Source organism: Vicugna pacos, chromosome 7, assembly GCF_048564905.1.
Source record: "Vicugna pacos chromosome 7, VicPac4, whole genome shotgun sequence".
In the NCBI taxonomy this organism is placed as follows: Eukaryota; Metazoa; Chordata; class Mammalia; order Artiodactyla; family Camelidae; genus Vicugna; species Vicugna pacos.
This window is the reverse complement of record NC_132993.1, coordinates 49,594,535-49,610,043: the sequence shown is the minus strand read 5'-3', so window position 1 is coordinate 49,610,043 and position 15,509 is coordinate 49,594,535. Positions and strand designations below refer to the sequence as shown.

The following is a 15,509-nucleotide window of genomic DNA, read 5'->3' as shown; positions in this document are numbered from 1 at the left end:
TTGATTATGATTATTGTTCTGTTTGTTCTCTGTTTTCTTATATTTTTCATTAGCCATTCCTTGGATCTTTCTGTTATAATTGCTTACAACATGCTTTCTTGTTTTGTCTTTTCCTTATAGTGAGATCTTAAGGATGGCTGTGTATCCTTTCTATTCATGTACTTATTCAACATATATTTACAAACACCTATTGTACATGTGAAATATTGCATGGGAATATAAGAGTCAGTAAGCAAAGCTCATATCCTTACAGAACTTACTAACTAGGGATAAAGTGCTTGAATTTTGGGCGTCAACCCATAATATCAGGAGCCATTCTTAATTCACCTTCCTGTCTATACAACCCAGCATGGGATCTGTTTCCCATCTGCGTGCACAATAGATAATAGATGGACACTTACATGTGATGAATAAATTAACTACTATTGAACAGATATTTATTTGTGACCTGTATTGTCAATTCCTGGTAGGAGAGATTGGATAAGTAGGATTGTGCTTGACTGGTTGTGAAATTCTGTATTGAGATGTAACATTTGTATCATGGTCAAGAGTTAGCAAACTGTTATTCCATTACTCAAAGCTTCCTTTGAAGCCCAAGTGAAGCAAGAAATAGGCTTTATTAAGAAAGAAAGAAGGTAGTGGTGGTATTTACATGGAGCTCTTACAATATTCAGCTATTCATCAAGAGAGAAAACATTTACTAACCCGTCATCTAAAACATGCTTATATTGTTCAAAAAAAACCATGGCCTTAACTACCAAGTGTCTATTTCATATTCTTAATGTGCAAATAATTATTTAGCTTCAAGCATAAGAAAAGATATAAAATGCAGTAGAAAATAAGTTCACAGACGAGTTAGATCCAGTTGTGTGTCAAAAGCTTTCAGTATACGTGGAAAGATGATTTCTCACACACATACACACACACACAACATATCTAGAGCCTTTCCCTGACTCTTCATCTGGGTAATTTGGTTTATCCTTAACGTCTCAAATTAAATGTCACTTTGTTAAATGGAATTTCCCTCAATCTCTAAATCAGTTTCTTCTTTACAGTTTTTCATGATACTCTGCATTTTTCTCATATAGCACTCATTATATTTATAATTACATTATATTTAGAAATATTTAGTATCTGTCTCCTCACTAGACTATAAACATGAAGTCTCAACACACCAGCAAAGTGTCTGCCTCAGAGTATGAGCTCAATGAGTAGTTATTGCATGCAGTAACTCTAATGTATGAAAGATGATGGCAGGGAAAAGGAGAGAAAAACAATGTGTGATGGGAATGTAATGGAAAGAGAAAGAGCATTAAATATGCGAGCTTAAAAAGGTTCCATGTAAAATCTGAAGTGGACTTTAAAGGATGTGTATGAGTAGCTTCATAGACACACCTGGAGGGGGTGATGCAGAAAAGACAGGTTGGAAGCATGAATAATCAGGGCCAGCATAGCATATCCATTAGACACTGTGCCCAGAACTCATGATACTTGAATGGACCCACAAAATATTTTAAATGTTAAAAGATTTTTAGGCAAAAAAAATAGAGAATATCATAATAATGATTTCAGTATATACCAATACTAGCATAAAATATAATTTTGAATATTTTTTATGGAGGAAGGAGCCCATGAAAGTCAGAATGCAGCCCTGGGAATGACATATTTGTTACATAGTAGATAGAATTTTGGCTAGAATCTGAAAAAGGAATAGAGGCTCTAACATTGAGGATTCAGATTGGTGTCAGGTCAAGGGAAGCCCAGAAGACAGGCTGAGGAGGTTCTTCCAACTTTGCTTTACCTTCAGAGACTTTCTGTCAGCTTTTGCTTGCAGGATGGCTTTAGGATGAGAATTATTGCAGGAAAAAATAGGATGCATTTGTTTTAGAAGTAGGACAAATAATCGAGGGCCTTGGATTATTTTAGATCTGTTTTAAAGAATATTTTTTAGTAGAAAGAGACAGAAAGGATGGGTGTTACAATCATCAAGATATATATTTACTCATGCATTTTAGATCATATGCAGAAAAGCTCATTTTCCCTATAGAAAACTCCCAAAGCCATAATTATGCATTTGCATTCCCTCTGTAGTGAGAGGATCCCTCCTCTCCTACATGGTCCCCATGTCAAACCTACTGCTGTATCCTTAGGAAACTGAACATGGAGACACTGAAGGAAACAAGAGATTTAGAGTCTTCTAGAAGTGTTACAACTATTGTAACTAAAACCACATCGTGACCAAATCATTCTAGTCATCAAAGCAAATGTCCAGAGTGTGATTATGTGACAGATACCTTCCAGTTGATTGATGGCTCAGTTATTCTGCAGAGGAAAATGGAGGTAACAACATATACACATACATTAATTCTAACTTACTTTAAAGTTAATTTTAAATGATTCTTTTTTCTAAGTTGGAAAATCTCTGCCTAAAGTCTATAGCCAAGTGTATATTCATAATCATAGCTTGCATATTTATATACAGAGAAAGTCACAATGACATAAAACCAGGTAATATGCATTGAATACAGTTGTGTTGTACGTGGATTTGTTAGCATTCTCATTAAGTGAATAATTTGTACACTTAGGGTGTACCAAGCCTTGTGCTAGGGGAGCACTGAGCCTAACAAGGCGGTTAAGGCAGAGCCTTAGGAGCCATGATGTTTACATCTGGTCTTGAGAGTGTAAATACTAGCCAGGTAGATCAAAGCAGAAGAGCAGGTACATTTTTTAAAAATTATAGGAATTAGACTTGTATTTAAAAGACTTTGTTAACCTTTTGGATATTAGTTTCCTTATCCATGATATGTGCTGATCATGTTTTGTATCACTGTTCAGCTGTTTTCCATGTTTGCTGACAACATGGAAAAGGAAAGAAACAAAAATCAGCACAAAGGTAATGAATTCCCTGATGTTGAAGAGAGAGGAAATACTCACTGTGAAATACTGATGTTAAATTAATTGCCTATCTATGTTTTAGAGGTTTTTTTTTTTTTTGGAAACAAGAATAGACGAAGTTGAGTCTTCTGGGAGCTTCAGAATTCTGGCTCTTTGATTTGATAACTTGAGAAGTATGAAGAATAGTAATGTTGTTAAGTCACTGAGATTATATTTAATACTTTATAAAGAAACTAAAACTTTTTATAGTGTTGAGATTATACCATGCAACCCCCAAAACATTCGTCATTCTATACCATCATATGAAGACTGAAAGGTGTCAAATAAGTCAATTGGCCATTTTTAGGCTCCTATATATTTCATTGACAATATTACTGAAATAAATTCAAGATAGAATTGACAGAATTGAGCCACCTTAGCAGTTTGAAAGCAGTTGAATTGTTCTCCCACTTTGCATGGCACCACTAGTTCTGGGCTGTCTTCAAAATGTTGATATCAAGATAGGAATTAAGTCTAAGTCGATGTTCCTCTTGAGGTTAAAGTTCTGCTTCTTTCAATCAGTTTGAACTGACAGGCCTCCTGCCATCACCTCCTCCTTAGCCAGGCAGACTGGCCCTGGCCGTCAGTGTGAAAACATCTGTTGAATGGATTTATTGACTAGATCTTGTTTTTTTTCCTCCCTTTCTCTATTTTTTTTTTCTTCACACCGTTTATTATGTCTCTGACCTGATGAACTTAATTTGTTGACATGTCGCTCTCAGTGTCTCCCTTAGTGCTTGTCTCATGTTTCTTTCTACTGTGCTCTTTTCTTGGCAACAGCCCTTCCTGGAGCCCCAGCACACACGTGCACTCTCGGTGCGCCAAGCTCAGCTGGCTGCGATTGGCATGGACGGATTAGAGAAACATCGCCTTGTCTCCAGGGCTCATTCCTCTCCCACTGCCTCCATTGTACCTCACCCAGCAATGGACCGCCCCCTCCTGCCTGGCTCTGCAACTGGTGAGAATCCCTAAAGACTTCCCCTAATAAGCAGGCTAAATGCACTGGTCTTGTGGGATTAAGCGATTTAAATGCTCTGAATAACTCCAATAGCAGAACGCTCCATTTTAACCCATTGCAACCCAAATTTTATGAGGTTATATTGGCCACAAGACAAATAGCACATCTGATAAATCTTGGTCTTAGTATTAATAGCCTCATAAATTGTTATCATTCATGGGCCTGGAAAACACATCAACAGGTGCATGAGTCCCTTTTGGAAACACAAATCCCTACCACATTCTTTAGCAGTGTTCCTCAGTCTCTTCCCTCTGGTAGTCCCGGCCACTGGGAAATTTATAACACCCTCTTCATTTGACTCCAGAGAGTGCTTCTCCTTCAGTTTGTTTATGTTGTTGTTTTGTTTATTTCACTGTTTCCTTCTGACTTCCCATACAAATGACTCATAGGAGACAGTGGTACCAAGGCAAAGCTTGTTTAATTCTACATACGTTAGTTCCATTTCCATCGGTTATAGCACTGATGAGTGGGCTATTTGACCACCCTCTTCCTTTGCCCACAGTTGTGTTTGATATTTCAGAACCTGGCTAGAAAGGAAAACAAACCTGGTAGTTCCAAGGCCAAAGGAAGGTCATGTCTGGAACACACACAAAAAAGGGGTGCTATTCCCTCATTAAAAAAGCTGTGCTGTAAATATCCATATGGATAAATACTCTTTTATATATGCTGGACCCTGTTCTTGTTCCATGCTCTCAGGCTGTAGCTGATCCAGTGAAACATTTTCTAGCCCTACGGAGCTCATAACCTGAAAGTAGCAAGGGGATAATTCATGTGTACCTTCCCCCAGAGTCTCTCACAGGTTATCTGATTTATTTTTGAATCAGTTTTTAGAATTCAGAGTTTGTTTTTGTGGCTTCTATGACCTCAAGTAACCTTGTGCTTGGAAAAGTAAAAATACTTTTTCTGAAATCACATTCCCAAGCCTTGATGTCATCTTTTATTTAAAAATCAATGAATGAAATGGCCAAGTTATTTAACTTTGATAGACATCTTTAATAAGTATGCATAGGAGCTACTTTTTGTAACATGTTACACCACAAGCCAGCATTCCATACTAGGAGCTACAATCTGAGTATATTTTTATATATTTCGTTTACCACGTTAGCCACTTCCTCTGATCCCCCTGCTTCTTGGAGCAAAGCAGACCTGCCCCGGTACCCTAGATGACCCAGGATTGTAGCCCAGTATCAGCGGAAGCTGCTTGGATCAGCCATGCCTGGTTCTATCCCTGGTCTTCAGAGGATTTTTGCTCAAAGCCAGATACATGATGTAGAGAAATACTTTTTGTAGATAATCAGAGCAGTAGCCTTTAAGAATTACTTCTCAGTTCTTTTTCACTAAAAATGTTTTTCAATCAGCCAGAAGCTTTCAGAGACACACTAACGACCATCCTATTATAATGCCGGTTCCATTCATTCAGAATCATTTCCTTAATTTAAAAGTGAGCTCGATTATAAAGTTTCATGTGCTGTTTCCACATGTGCTGCTGTCTGCTATTGTAATCCTACTGATAGTTTCTTTTCTTGGTTAAGAAGGGTGGCCCTTTCCAAACATGCTTTGGTTTCCTGTCCTTTTATGTGTCCCTTCAATATGAATGAAGCAAGACCTCTGATTATTAGAACAACCCTATTAGTTTGAGAAAACGTGTTGCCAGATGAACAGGGTTTGCGGGCCTTGAAGGAACCCAGGTTAAAGGGTGGACTGCAAAGCAAATAACGTAGCGTGACATAAACATAACCTAATCCTTCAAAGCGGAGACTGGGTCATTTCAGATGATTAGTTTCTTTCTCATAATGTCAACATCCTAGTATTTACCAGAGTTTAGATTCCAAACACAAATAGGGGAATGAACTTGAGTTTATTTTCATATTTAATGTACTTGATGAGGTATACTTCTTGCCTAAATGAGAGATTATATAAACTTATATTTTAAAGAACATAGGATTTTGTATTTAGTAGGCATTCAATAAATCTTATTTGAATCAACAAATATTAATTTGTATTATATATGGTTGTAGAGGCAGGTTTCCACATATTCAGTTGAATTTTGTGTTATATTGTGATATGAGTAATATTAAATTTTTATATAATACTCAATTTAAGAGGTACTGTTTTCATTCTATGTAAAGCCAAGGCATGGTATTTGTATGAGTTCTGATGACTGAGGAAAGGGCAGTACATTTCATTTTCTCTGCCATAGTCTTCCTTCTACTCAACTCTTCCTAACAGACATGAGACTTGGCCTGTCCATGGCTCACAACAGGCCCTTCAGAGTAGATGACATATTTGTGCTAGTTTATACCAAATGGGACTGCTTGACACAAGAATTTAATGGCAAATAAGTTTGATTGGCTTTATCTTCTCCATCACCCAGTACTGTTTAAGGTCTTCTTTCTCCCAATAGTAGGTTCCTTTACATAATCTGTGGGTAAATTTTTTCTTTGTAACATTATCTTTATAGTCAGAGTCTAATGTAAGTAGAATCATAGTGCTCAAACTAACCCAATGTTTGTGAAAGCCATTACAAATAATTTACTTAAAAGAATTTTTAAATTGATGTTTAGTGGGTGGCACATCATGACAGAAAATGAAATAGACTTGAGTATGTCAGTGTGAGGATAGCAAAACTGGCCTTTTTTTTTTTTCCACTTTTTTTGTGTTTTCTTTTGTTTTGTAATGAATGATATTTTCCCAAGTCAGGCAAACTCCTGTCAGGTTTTAGTTTACATGTTATTTCCTTCAGGAAGCCTTGCTCAGCCAGCAAAATCCAAATTCAGTCAATTATGGTACCTCATAGCAAACTGGTTTTTTCCCTCAAAGACTGTAATTACTTAGTTATTTGGGGGGTTTTGTTTGAATGGGCTCTCCATGCGGGAAGAGTGTTTTCTGACACTTTGGTCCAGGCTAGCACGTGGAAGGATTCAGTGTGTACACTTACTGTCTAAAAGACAAATGAACATCTGAAGGAAATGAGAGCAAATAGACAGGAATTACGTGAAATTATACCAAAAAAAGATTATTGGTATGTTAAGTGAATTTGAGGATAACATTTATCTGTTTTTTAATTCTAAAAAAAAAGATATTCATTGAGAGCAATTTGATAAATTTAGAAAACTATAGGGGAACATCACCTATTTTTCTGTCACTCAGAGGTAACCATAAATAAAACATGCATTTATTTCCAGTATCTTTTCCTTTTTCTTTGTGCCTCTCTTTACTAAAGAAAAGCTGTATGTGTGTTAGTGTTTATGTCTGTGTGTAATTGTGTATATATGTTTGTACTTGTGTATGTGTGTGTGTGTTTTAAGACCTTCCAGAGTAGCTTCTGTCACCATCTGTATCAGAATGGAGAAGGTAATTTTCCTTTGAGTAGCTAATCAGTTTTGAAGTGACTGTCCTCAAATATATGTACTTGAAATTTCTCCCAAAAAATTCCTCCAAAATTTGCTTATCTAATTCTCACTGGAGATGATAGAATAGTTATTTTTTTTTATTTTGGAGATTAATTCAGTTTGATCACATAGATCATATATTATCACATATTTATTAACATGTTCTATATCATAGCATAAGTTTTGAAGTGTATATTTATATACCTTAATTTTATGTATACATAGGTGTGTGTATAGATATTTAAATTTTTTTGGCTTTTTCATGCTTGAGAAAGTCATCCTTTTACCTTCGCACATACTTGGACGCAGATTTACTAGGGCACAGTGTTCTGTCTGAAAAGTCTGGAAGTGTGCTCCTTTGTGGGCAGCCTGTTCATTCTTTTCTGGTACCTCATGGTATATTTTCTTTATCCTGTTAATTTAAAAAAAAATCATCTTTATGATGAGCATTTGCAGTTACATACTCAAGCACTTATCTCTTTCTACTTACAGAAAAATTCTTCATTTATTTCTGTTATTCAGTTAATCTGATTTCCTCCTTGAGAGCAATCACAACTTTTTGTTCAGCTATCTATTTTCTGATCTCCATACTTTCTGTAGGTCTCTAAGTTTCTGTAATAGCACTGATTTGGTTTTCTAAAATGTGGCTTCCTTTTTTGTTGCCCTCAACATAGATTTTAATGTTGCCACTATTTGTTTGTTTTTTTTTGACATCCTCATTTACCTTATTCACCTTTCGTTTTGCTCATTAATTTAGCTTTTGGCTCCTAGGATCAATGTCTTTTGATATTTGAGGAAGTAAAAAAATTTCTAAAATCTTACTTTTGGTTACTATAGTAAATTAAATTCACTGAGCTAAGTAGTAGGAATGATGTTTCCTTTTCAGTTTCTGTAGCGTCTTCTCATAGGCTCTGTGGGTTTTTCTGTTTGTTTATTTGTTCATTCATTCTTCAATACTTGAATGTAGGGAAAACTTTCCAAATTTTTGCCAGTAGGTGTGTAGTGAGTTGCGTTTGACTTCACTTTTTGCCAACTTACGTGCTAGTTGAATCTCCTCAGTGGCTGCATAGTTGCATGGCGACACTTGGTCCAATTCCCAGTTACTCACAGACTTGCATGTTTTGTTAGTTGGAAGCCTGATGTGGGTTTGCTTCCACCCATTTCCTTTTTAGCTGACTGATACTCTGATAAGATAATTTACATAAACAAACAAACAAACCTGTTAAGTCTTAGAAAATGGTTCTTATCTACCCAGAGACACAATTTAGCAAGTTTTAAACAGTTATTTTTAGATACTTCATTTGCTTGCTGGACAAATCAAGTTTCAGACATAATTAAAAATTGCAGTATCTGGTACTTTAAGTGTTTCTGTTAAATATTATAACAAATATAATAGATGTTAGATGAAGAGGTTAGTAGAAATGGAGAAAATTAAGCAAGATAAACCTTATGGATAGATTAGAATTATGGATAGAAAGTTTAACAGTGGTTGTGGGTATGATGTGGAGGTTATTAAAAATGACACTTGCTTTGAAATAGCTCCTTCTACCCATTTTAGTAATTCTACTAATTGCAGGCCATTTAAAAAAATTTTTATATGTATGTGTGTATATATATATATATATATATATATGTATTTTTTGAAGAGATTGTCTTTGACCTCCCAGTCCAATATTTTTGTTTCTTCCTTAACCATACAGAGTTTTTTAAAAAGCATGTCATATAACTGTATTTGTATGTGCCTCACCTTTACTACTAGATCATAAGTTAAATGTAATAAAATGAAGTTGTCAGTACCTGAATCATTATGAGCTTTCAGTGACTACTTACTGAACCTGCATCTTTCAGAAGAGATACCATATCGTATATATATTTGTATCAAACTTTAGTCTTTGGTTCAGTCTTTTGGCCCTGCAAGGTGTTTAATAAGGGCTGTTGAGCAAATCCTTGAGAAGGTGTGAAACCGCAGACATTAACCAGAAAAGAAATATGCAGTTGAATGTTAAGAACTAGGGATCAGGAGTTGTAGGTCTAAAGACTCTAGACTCAACTTTCCTAGTAGACCAAGGTGGACTCAGCCTCATGGTGTCACGTAAGATTGAGCATAAACCTGGTGATATGAATGGATTCTGTGACTAAATAATGACCTAACTACATGTGATGGTTAAGAAAAGGGAAAGACATTACACTAAATGCTTCAAATACTTATTTCATTTAATAAAACTGAAAGCCAAGAGAAAACACAACGTCCAAGCTTATCTAAAAAAAGTACCCAAAAATTTTGTGGTGGGATTTTTTCTTTTTTTGGTAGTGTTTAAAATGCAGGTGAATACTTTATGTTAAAACTCCTTTGTGGATTTTCTCAAAACCTGATTTTAACTCCTGTCCCATTGATTAAGAGGGAGAGTGATGCATTGAGTTATGTTTCTTGTGATAATCAGTGGGGCAGAAAGGGTCAAAGAAAAGTAGAATTCCATTTGAATCCCAAAGAGAAGAGCAGGCTTGTTTCTCACCCTATAAGTATTTGTTTCTGGAAAAAAAGGAAAAAAGAAAAAGAGAGGAAAGAAATGGAGATGAAAGATGAGGTTAAAATCTCATCTTGCAGTCTACCTATTAACACCTCATTGCTACATCATTAAGATGAGTAAGTGGAGGTTTGGGGTTCTAGAATTTATTTATTTTCCCTTAAATTCAAATGTCTTTCCAAGGGCTCCTGGACTTTGTATTATAATCTCCAGATACTTGGCAGTAACTTTCAGCTACCATAACCTGTATATATATTTATATATATATGTATTTTTTTTTTTTCTGTTGGCAGTGACTTATGGAGAAAATGTTGTTAAAAGAGGGATAATTTCTATGTAGGTGAAGTTAAATATATCAAGAGATGAAATAGTGAAAAGAATTGAGCAACTTAATGATTAGAATCTCTACTTTTAAAGAATGTGTTTTCAAAATGAGAGAAATAGTATATTTTTTGTTTCCATGATAATCATTTATGTCTTCTATGCAGTATATGGTTGAAACTATGATTGAAAACTGAGGTTGAAAGTATGATTGAAAATATGTTAAATAGTTCTTGTTACATAATAGTAACTCATATACTTGACGTATCTGAATTGTGGAGACATGTCTTACATATCTTTATATTTTGAATGTTACTTTTTATGCCTGCCTGCTTTTCTTTCTGCCTTCCTTCGTGTCTTCCTTTTGACTTTATTTAAAAATATTTATTCATCTCCTTTTTGTGCAAAATGCCATGTAGAAAAGCTAAGGAAAATGAATGCCTGTATTCGAGGCACTTGCCAGTAGGAAGATAAGGCATATAAAATAAAAGATGCTTATACTAAACAAATAAGGCGACAAAAATTTCAGTAGTCCAAGTCGTTCCACGATGTAGGGTCATCAAGAAAGGCTTTACAGGGGAGATATATGACTTAGTTCTGGCATCAGTTCATTTATTTATGTTTTTCATTCATTCATTTAAAATACTTTTGAGGATCTACTATATTCCATGCATGCTTACAGACACTAAGAGTTCAGAGATGAACAACACAACTCTAGTCTGTGTTTTCATAGATTTTACCAGGTAGTGAAAAAAATGTACAGTTAACAAGATTATACAACAATTACAGAATTGTGATAAATGTTCTGAAGAAGACCTAGAAGATGCTATGAGAGCATACAGGAGGAGACCTAATTTAGAGGTCACAGGGAATTCTTTGTTGAGGAATTGACATTAAAACAGCCTTGAAGAATTAGATATTAGCCAAATGAGGACTGGAGTTATGGGGGCACGGGCGAGAGGGAAGAATGTTGGCATAAGATGAAAACCAGTATGAAGGTCCTAAGGCTGGTATGATTTTGAGTATTTTGAGGACTGGAAGGTAAGCCTTTATGTGAGAAATAGGGCTCAAGGAAGGGAAGAGTATGAGGTGAAGCTGGAGAGGTGGGGAAGGGCCCATCTGTGCTGCTTTGAGAAGTTGCAATCTCATCAACGAAGGCACCCAAAGATTTAAACAAAGACAGCTACTGTTAGATGGCAGATAAAACTAAGTGAAAGTCAGGTAGCCAGTTATAAGGGTATCTCAGGAGTTGAGATTAAAGGTAATTGTACCTTGGATTGTGTATGGTTTTGGCACTGGAGATAAGAAGGGAATGATCCAGGATATATTTTCCAGGGAAAACAGGCAATACATGGTTCATTAGAAAGGGAGTATCAAGAAGACAGTAAGATTTCTTACGTGAGCAATGGTGGATCATGATGTCCTTTGCTGAAATGAGGAACACTGTGACGTTTAAGATCATGAGCTCAAATTTGAGATACTCTCACTTTATGAAAACTATGTGACATCCAAGTAGAGATTTTGGATGGGCAATTGAGTAGACAAGTGTGAAAGTGTACCACTCAGAAGGGATGAAAATGTGAGAGTCAGGGGCACAGAGTGGGATTTTGAAGCTATTTGCATCTTAAGAATGGATATTACTTCATCTAGAGGGTATCATGCTTTGTGAAATAAATCAGGCAGAGAAAGACAAATACTGTGTAATGTAAAATCTTTATCTTTAGATGTGGAATTAAAGAAACAAACAAAATGAAATGATAGCAGACTTAAATGTGTAGTTGCTGGAGGGGAGGAGCTTGGAGAGTTGGGCCAAATAGGTGAAGAGGATTAAAAGGTACAAACTTCTAGGTATAAAATAAGTAAACCTTGGGAGTGTAATATACAGCATAAGGAATATTGTCAATAATATTGTAATAACTTTATATTGAGACAGATGGTTACTAGACTTATCTTGGTGATCATTTTGTAATGCATGCAAATGTCAAATCACTGTGTAGTACACCTGAAACTAACATAATATTGTACATTAACTATATCTCAATTAAAAAGAAAAGAATGGATGTTATTTGGACCAGCGAAATATTTTTTCTTAGACATAATTTTTACCACATGATTTCAAAATACACTGCCTGGTTTTAATACACTTAAGAACAAATATTTTCCCCTCTTGAGTAACATTCCCCTAAAACAATAAGTTAAAAGGAGAATAAAATGCATTAATTGAACTTACTTTGTAACACTAATTGCTGGTACTTAGCTGTTATTGAATAGATACTTATTTTTGCCTTTAATTTCTTGTAAGAGATTCTTCTGTCCTCCCTCCATGCCCCCATAGAATCCATTTGATGGTAATGTATTGGAATCTGTGATTGGTTAAATTATTTCTTATGTCAGGCAGTTTTGTAAGTAACATCTTTTCCCCCAAGGAATCAGGTTAAGGTAGAAGTCTTTTCAAAATTAAACAGAGTTATAATCATCATCTAATTTGTTGCTTCAAAAAGTTTTATTTTATGTATCCCTAATAGCTCATTTCATCAAATGTTTATGAAATCTTTCCCATCAAAGTTTTGTAACTGAAGTATGAAATGTGTTAACTCATAAGAATTTAAAAGCAGATTTTATTAAGTATCTATATAAACTCTGCTGAAGGTATTGGAGCTGACTTAATTTTTAGAAGAAACACTTCAAATGCCCCACAATATTATCAAATCTATGATATCTGTATTGTTTACAGATTGGCTTAAATTATGAGAAAAACACAATAAGCAAAGAAGGAACTCTTTCTGCACAACTTTGAAGGAATTGCTAAAGCAGAATAGGCAAGCAGTTGGCAATTCTTGCAGTTTATTGCAGATGTAACCCTGATCTAAAGGAAGGCTAGAATTATTCACGGAATAAATTCACCTTTTTTTAAACATTTTTTTACTGAATTATAGTCATTTTACAATGTTGTATCAATTTCCAGTGTAGAGTACAATTTTTCAGTTATACATGAACATTCATATATTCATTGTCACATTTTTTTTTGCTGTGAGCTACCACAAGATCTTATATATATTTCCCTGTGCTATACAGTATAATCTTGTTTATCTGTTCTATATATGCCTGTCAGTATCTGCAAATTTTGAAATCCCAGTCTGTGAATTAAATTCACAACTTAAAGTCAGCTCATTTTGTGGCTTCAGTGATAAAATTTTGACCTCTACTGGATTGAATTATCTGTCTAAAAATGCTTCATAATGATTTAAGATACTGGTAAAATTACAGTGTGTTTTTTTAACCTGAAGTTTCTAAAGTGTCACTATCTTTATCACTTCACAAATTTACTAAATAAGCTAGGGTCTGAGTACTGATTGATCCATGGGTTGACTTTTTTTGCACATATATCCAGATAGCTAAATAGCCCTTATATGCTTCTGGAAATTTGTGGATATGTATTATTTCTCTATGTGTAAATTTATTTTTAAAAGAATGCTTTTTTGTTTCAGAGTAATCATATTGTCATGTAACTTGTAGCACTGCTTTGTATCATTACTCATCTTTTGCTGTATTTTCTTTGTCCTGAAGGAATTGCCTACGATCCTCTGATGCTTAAACACCAGTGCATTTGTGGCAATTCCACCACCCACCCTGAGCATGCTGGACGAATACAGAGCATCTGGTCACGGCTGCAAGAAACTGGGCTGCTGAATAAATGTGAGGTAATCCTGAATTGGCCACACTCTTTTACTTACTTAAATAAATCATGTAAAGAGGTTGGCATTCATTTGGGCAGTTGTAGAAAAATGTTAACCCTATAGCACAGACACCATGATTGATGAACCATCCTAGATGCCAGTAGCATAGAACTTAGAACCTGACACTGGGCTGGGCACGCAGTAGGTACTCAGGCTGGGTTGATGGACTAAGTAGCTGCCTGATGTATGTGTGCTATTACTGCAGCATTTTTTTTGTGCACACAGTAGCATTCTTTTTTTCCAAATAGCTATCATTTATTGAGTTAATTTTCTGAGAAGCTCTTTGCATACTGTTAAGTACTAAGTAGTTGTTATTTCTTTTTATAAGCGATACTTTGAATTGACGTATATACCAGTTTTGCCTCATGGAAATGAATAGCTTTTAAAAGATTTACTGTCCTCTTACCAAGAAAAGTCACTTTTTTTAATTGATGTTTAGACTCATTTCTGTAGATTCTTGATGAGTCTCATTTTTTTATTTAGAAAAATCTGTTTCTTTAGGCTTTCAAAGGTTAAAAGTAAACATGGCATCAGGTCAAAAAAGCTCCCATTGTCAAATTTGCAAAATACATGACAACCAGAATGTGTTTGATTTAGTTGCTGTAAATGTCTTTTGTTGTCTAAGATCCAGTAACATTCTGTATTGGAAACTTTTTAAAAGAAAAATATCCCCCACGTATTTTCTTACATTACTTTAACATTTATTGATCAAAAGCATTTTTCCCTGGGTTTGTTTATATTATGTTCCAGATGTGTTCTAGGGATAGAATTATGGCATTTTACAAGACAAACATGGTTCCTATCCTTACAGACTGATAATTTCACATGTTATTTGGTTCTGTTATCCTTTATAGAGCAATGGAGAAAATTAAGTAGTTCTCACCAGTTTGGGATGAAAGTAAATAGATAATATTTTGACTATAGTTATGAAAAAACTGATAGATTGAAACCCTATTAAACTCATATACTTTGATAAAATAAAGACACAGTCTTTTATTATTACTTTTGAGTTAATTTTTGACAACCCAAAATGTAGTAAAGAACACTTTATTCAAACCCAATTTAGTTTAAAGTGAACCTGTAAAATATATCAGTTGAAATAGAAATGCCAAAGCAGACAGAATGTTTCTTAGAATCAAGTGTACTTGCCTGTATTTGATAGCAGGAGTTTGTTCAGTCTGATCTTCTCTGAAGTAGAAAAATAACTGACTTTTGAAGATGTAAAGTCATTCATTCAGTGCCTTCATTTCTAAGGACAGATTATTTTCTTTATTGATTTTCTGTTTTGAAGATAAGTTATATATTTCGTCTTACAGGGGAACTAAGTGGTTATTTTCTTTACATCAAAACATAGATAATGTTTATTGGTCATTCAGCAGTTGAGATTGTGAGTGAATACACCAGTGCAGTGTGTGCAGGTTTAGTTTCACAAGTTTTATTTTATGCTAGTAATAGAATTATTTAATGGTTTTCATATTTAGAGTCTACTTTTGATTAAATGTATCCTTTACCTAGAGACTCCAAAGTGAAGGAATTTGAGTTAGATTTATTTCTCTCGTCCTTTCCTAAGTGAAAGTCTATT

The 15,509-nt window shown here is 34.8% G+C and overlaps 1 protein-coding gene across 4 annotated transcripts in view; it reads left to right on the top strand.

The window, feature by feature from the left end:
- Positions 1–15,509, top strand: part of HDAC9 (histone deacetylase 9) — a 638,632-nt gene that overhangs the window by 401,140 nt on the left and 221,983 nt on the right. For all 4 annotated transcript variants that reach the window (XM_072964902.1, XM_072964900.1, XM_015245630.3 and 1 more), the window contains 2 exons: positions 3,715–3,892; positions 13,758–13,891. In XM_072964902.1, coding sequence (XP_072821003.1) covers positions 3,715–3,892; positions 13,758–13,891 — 312 coding nt within the window. The remainder of the gene's footprint in view (positions 1–3,714; positions 3,893–13,757; positions 13,892–15,509) is intronic.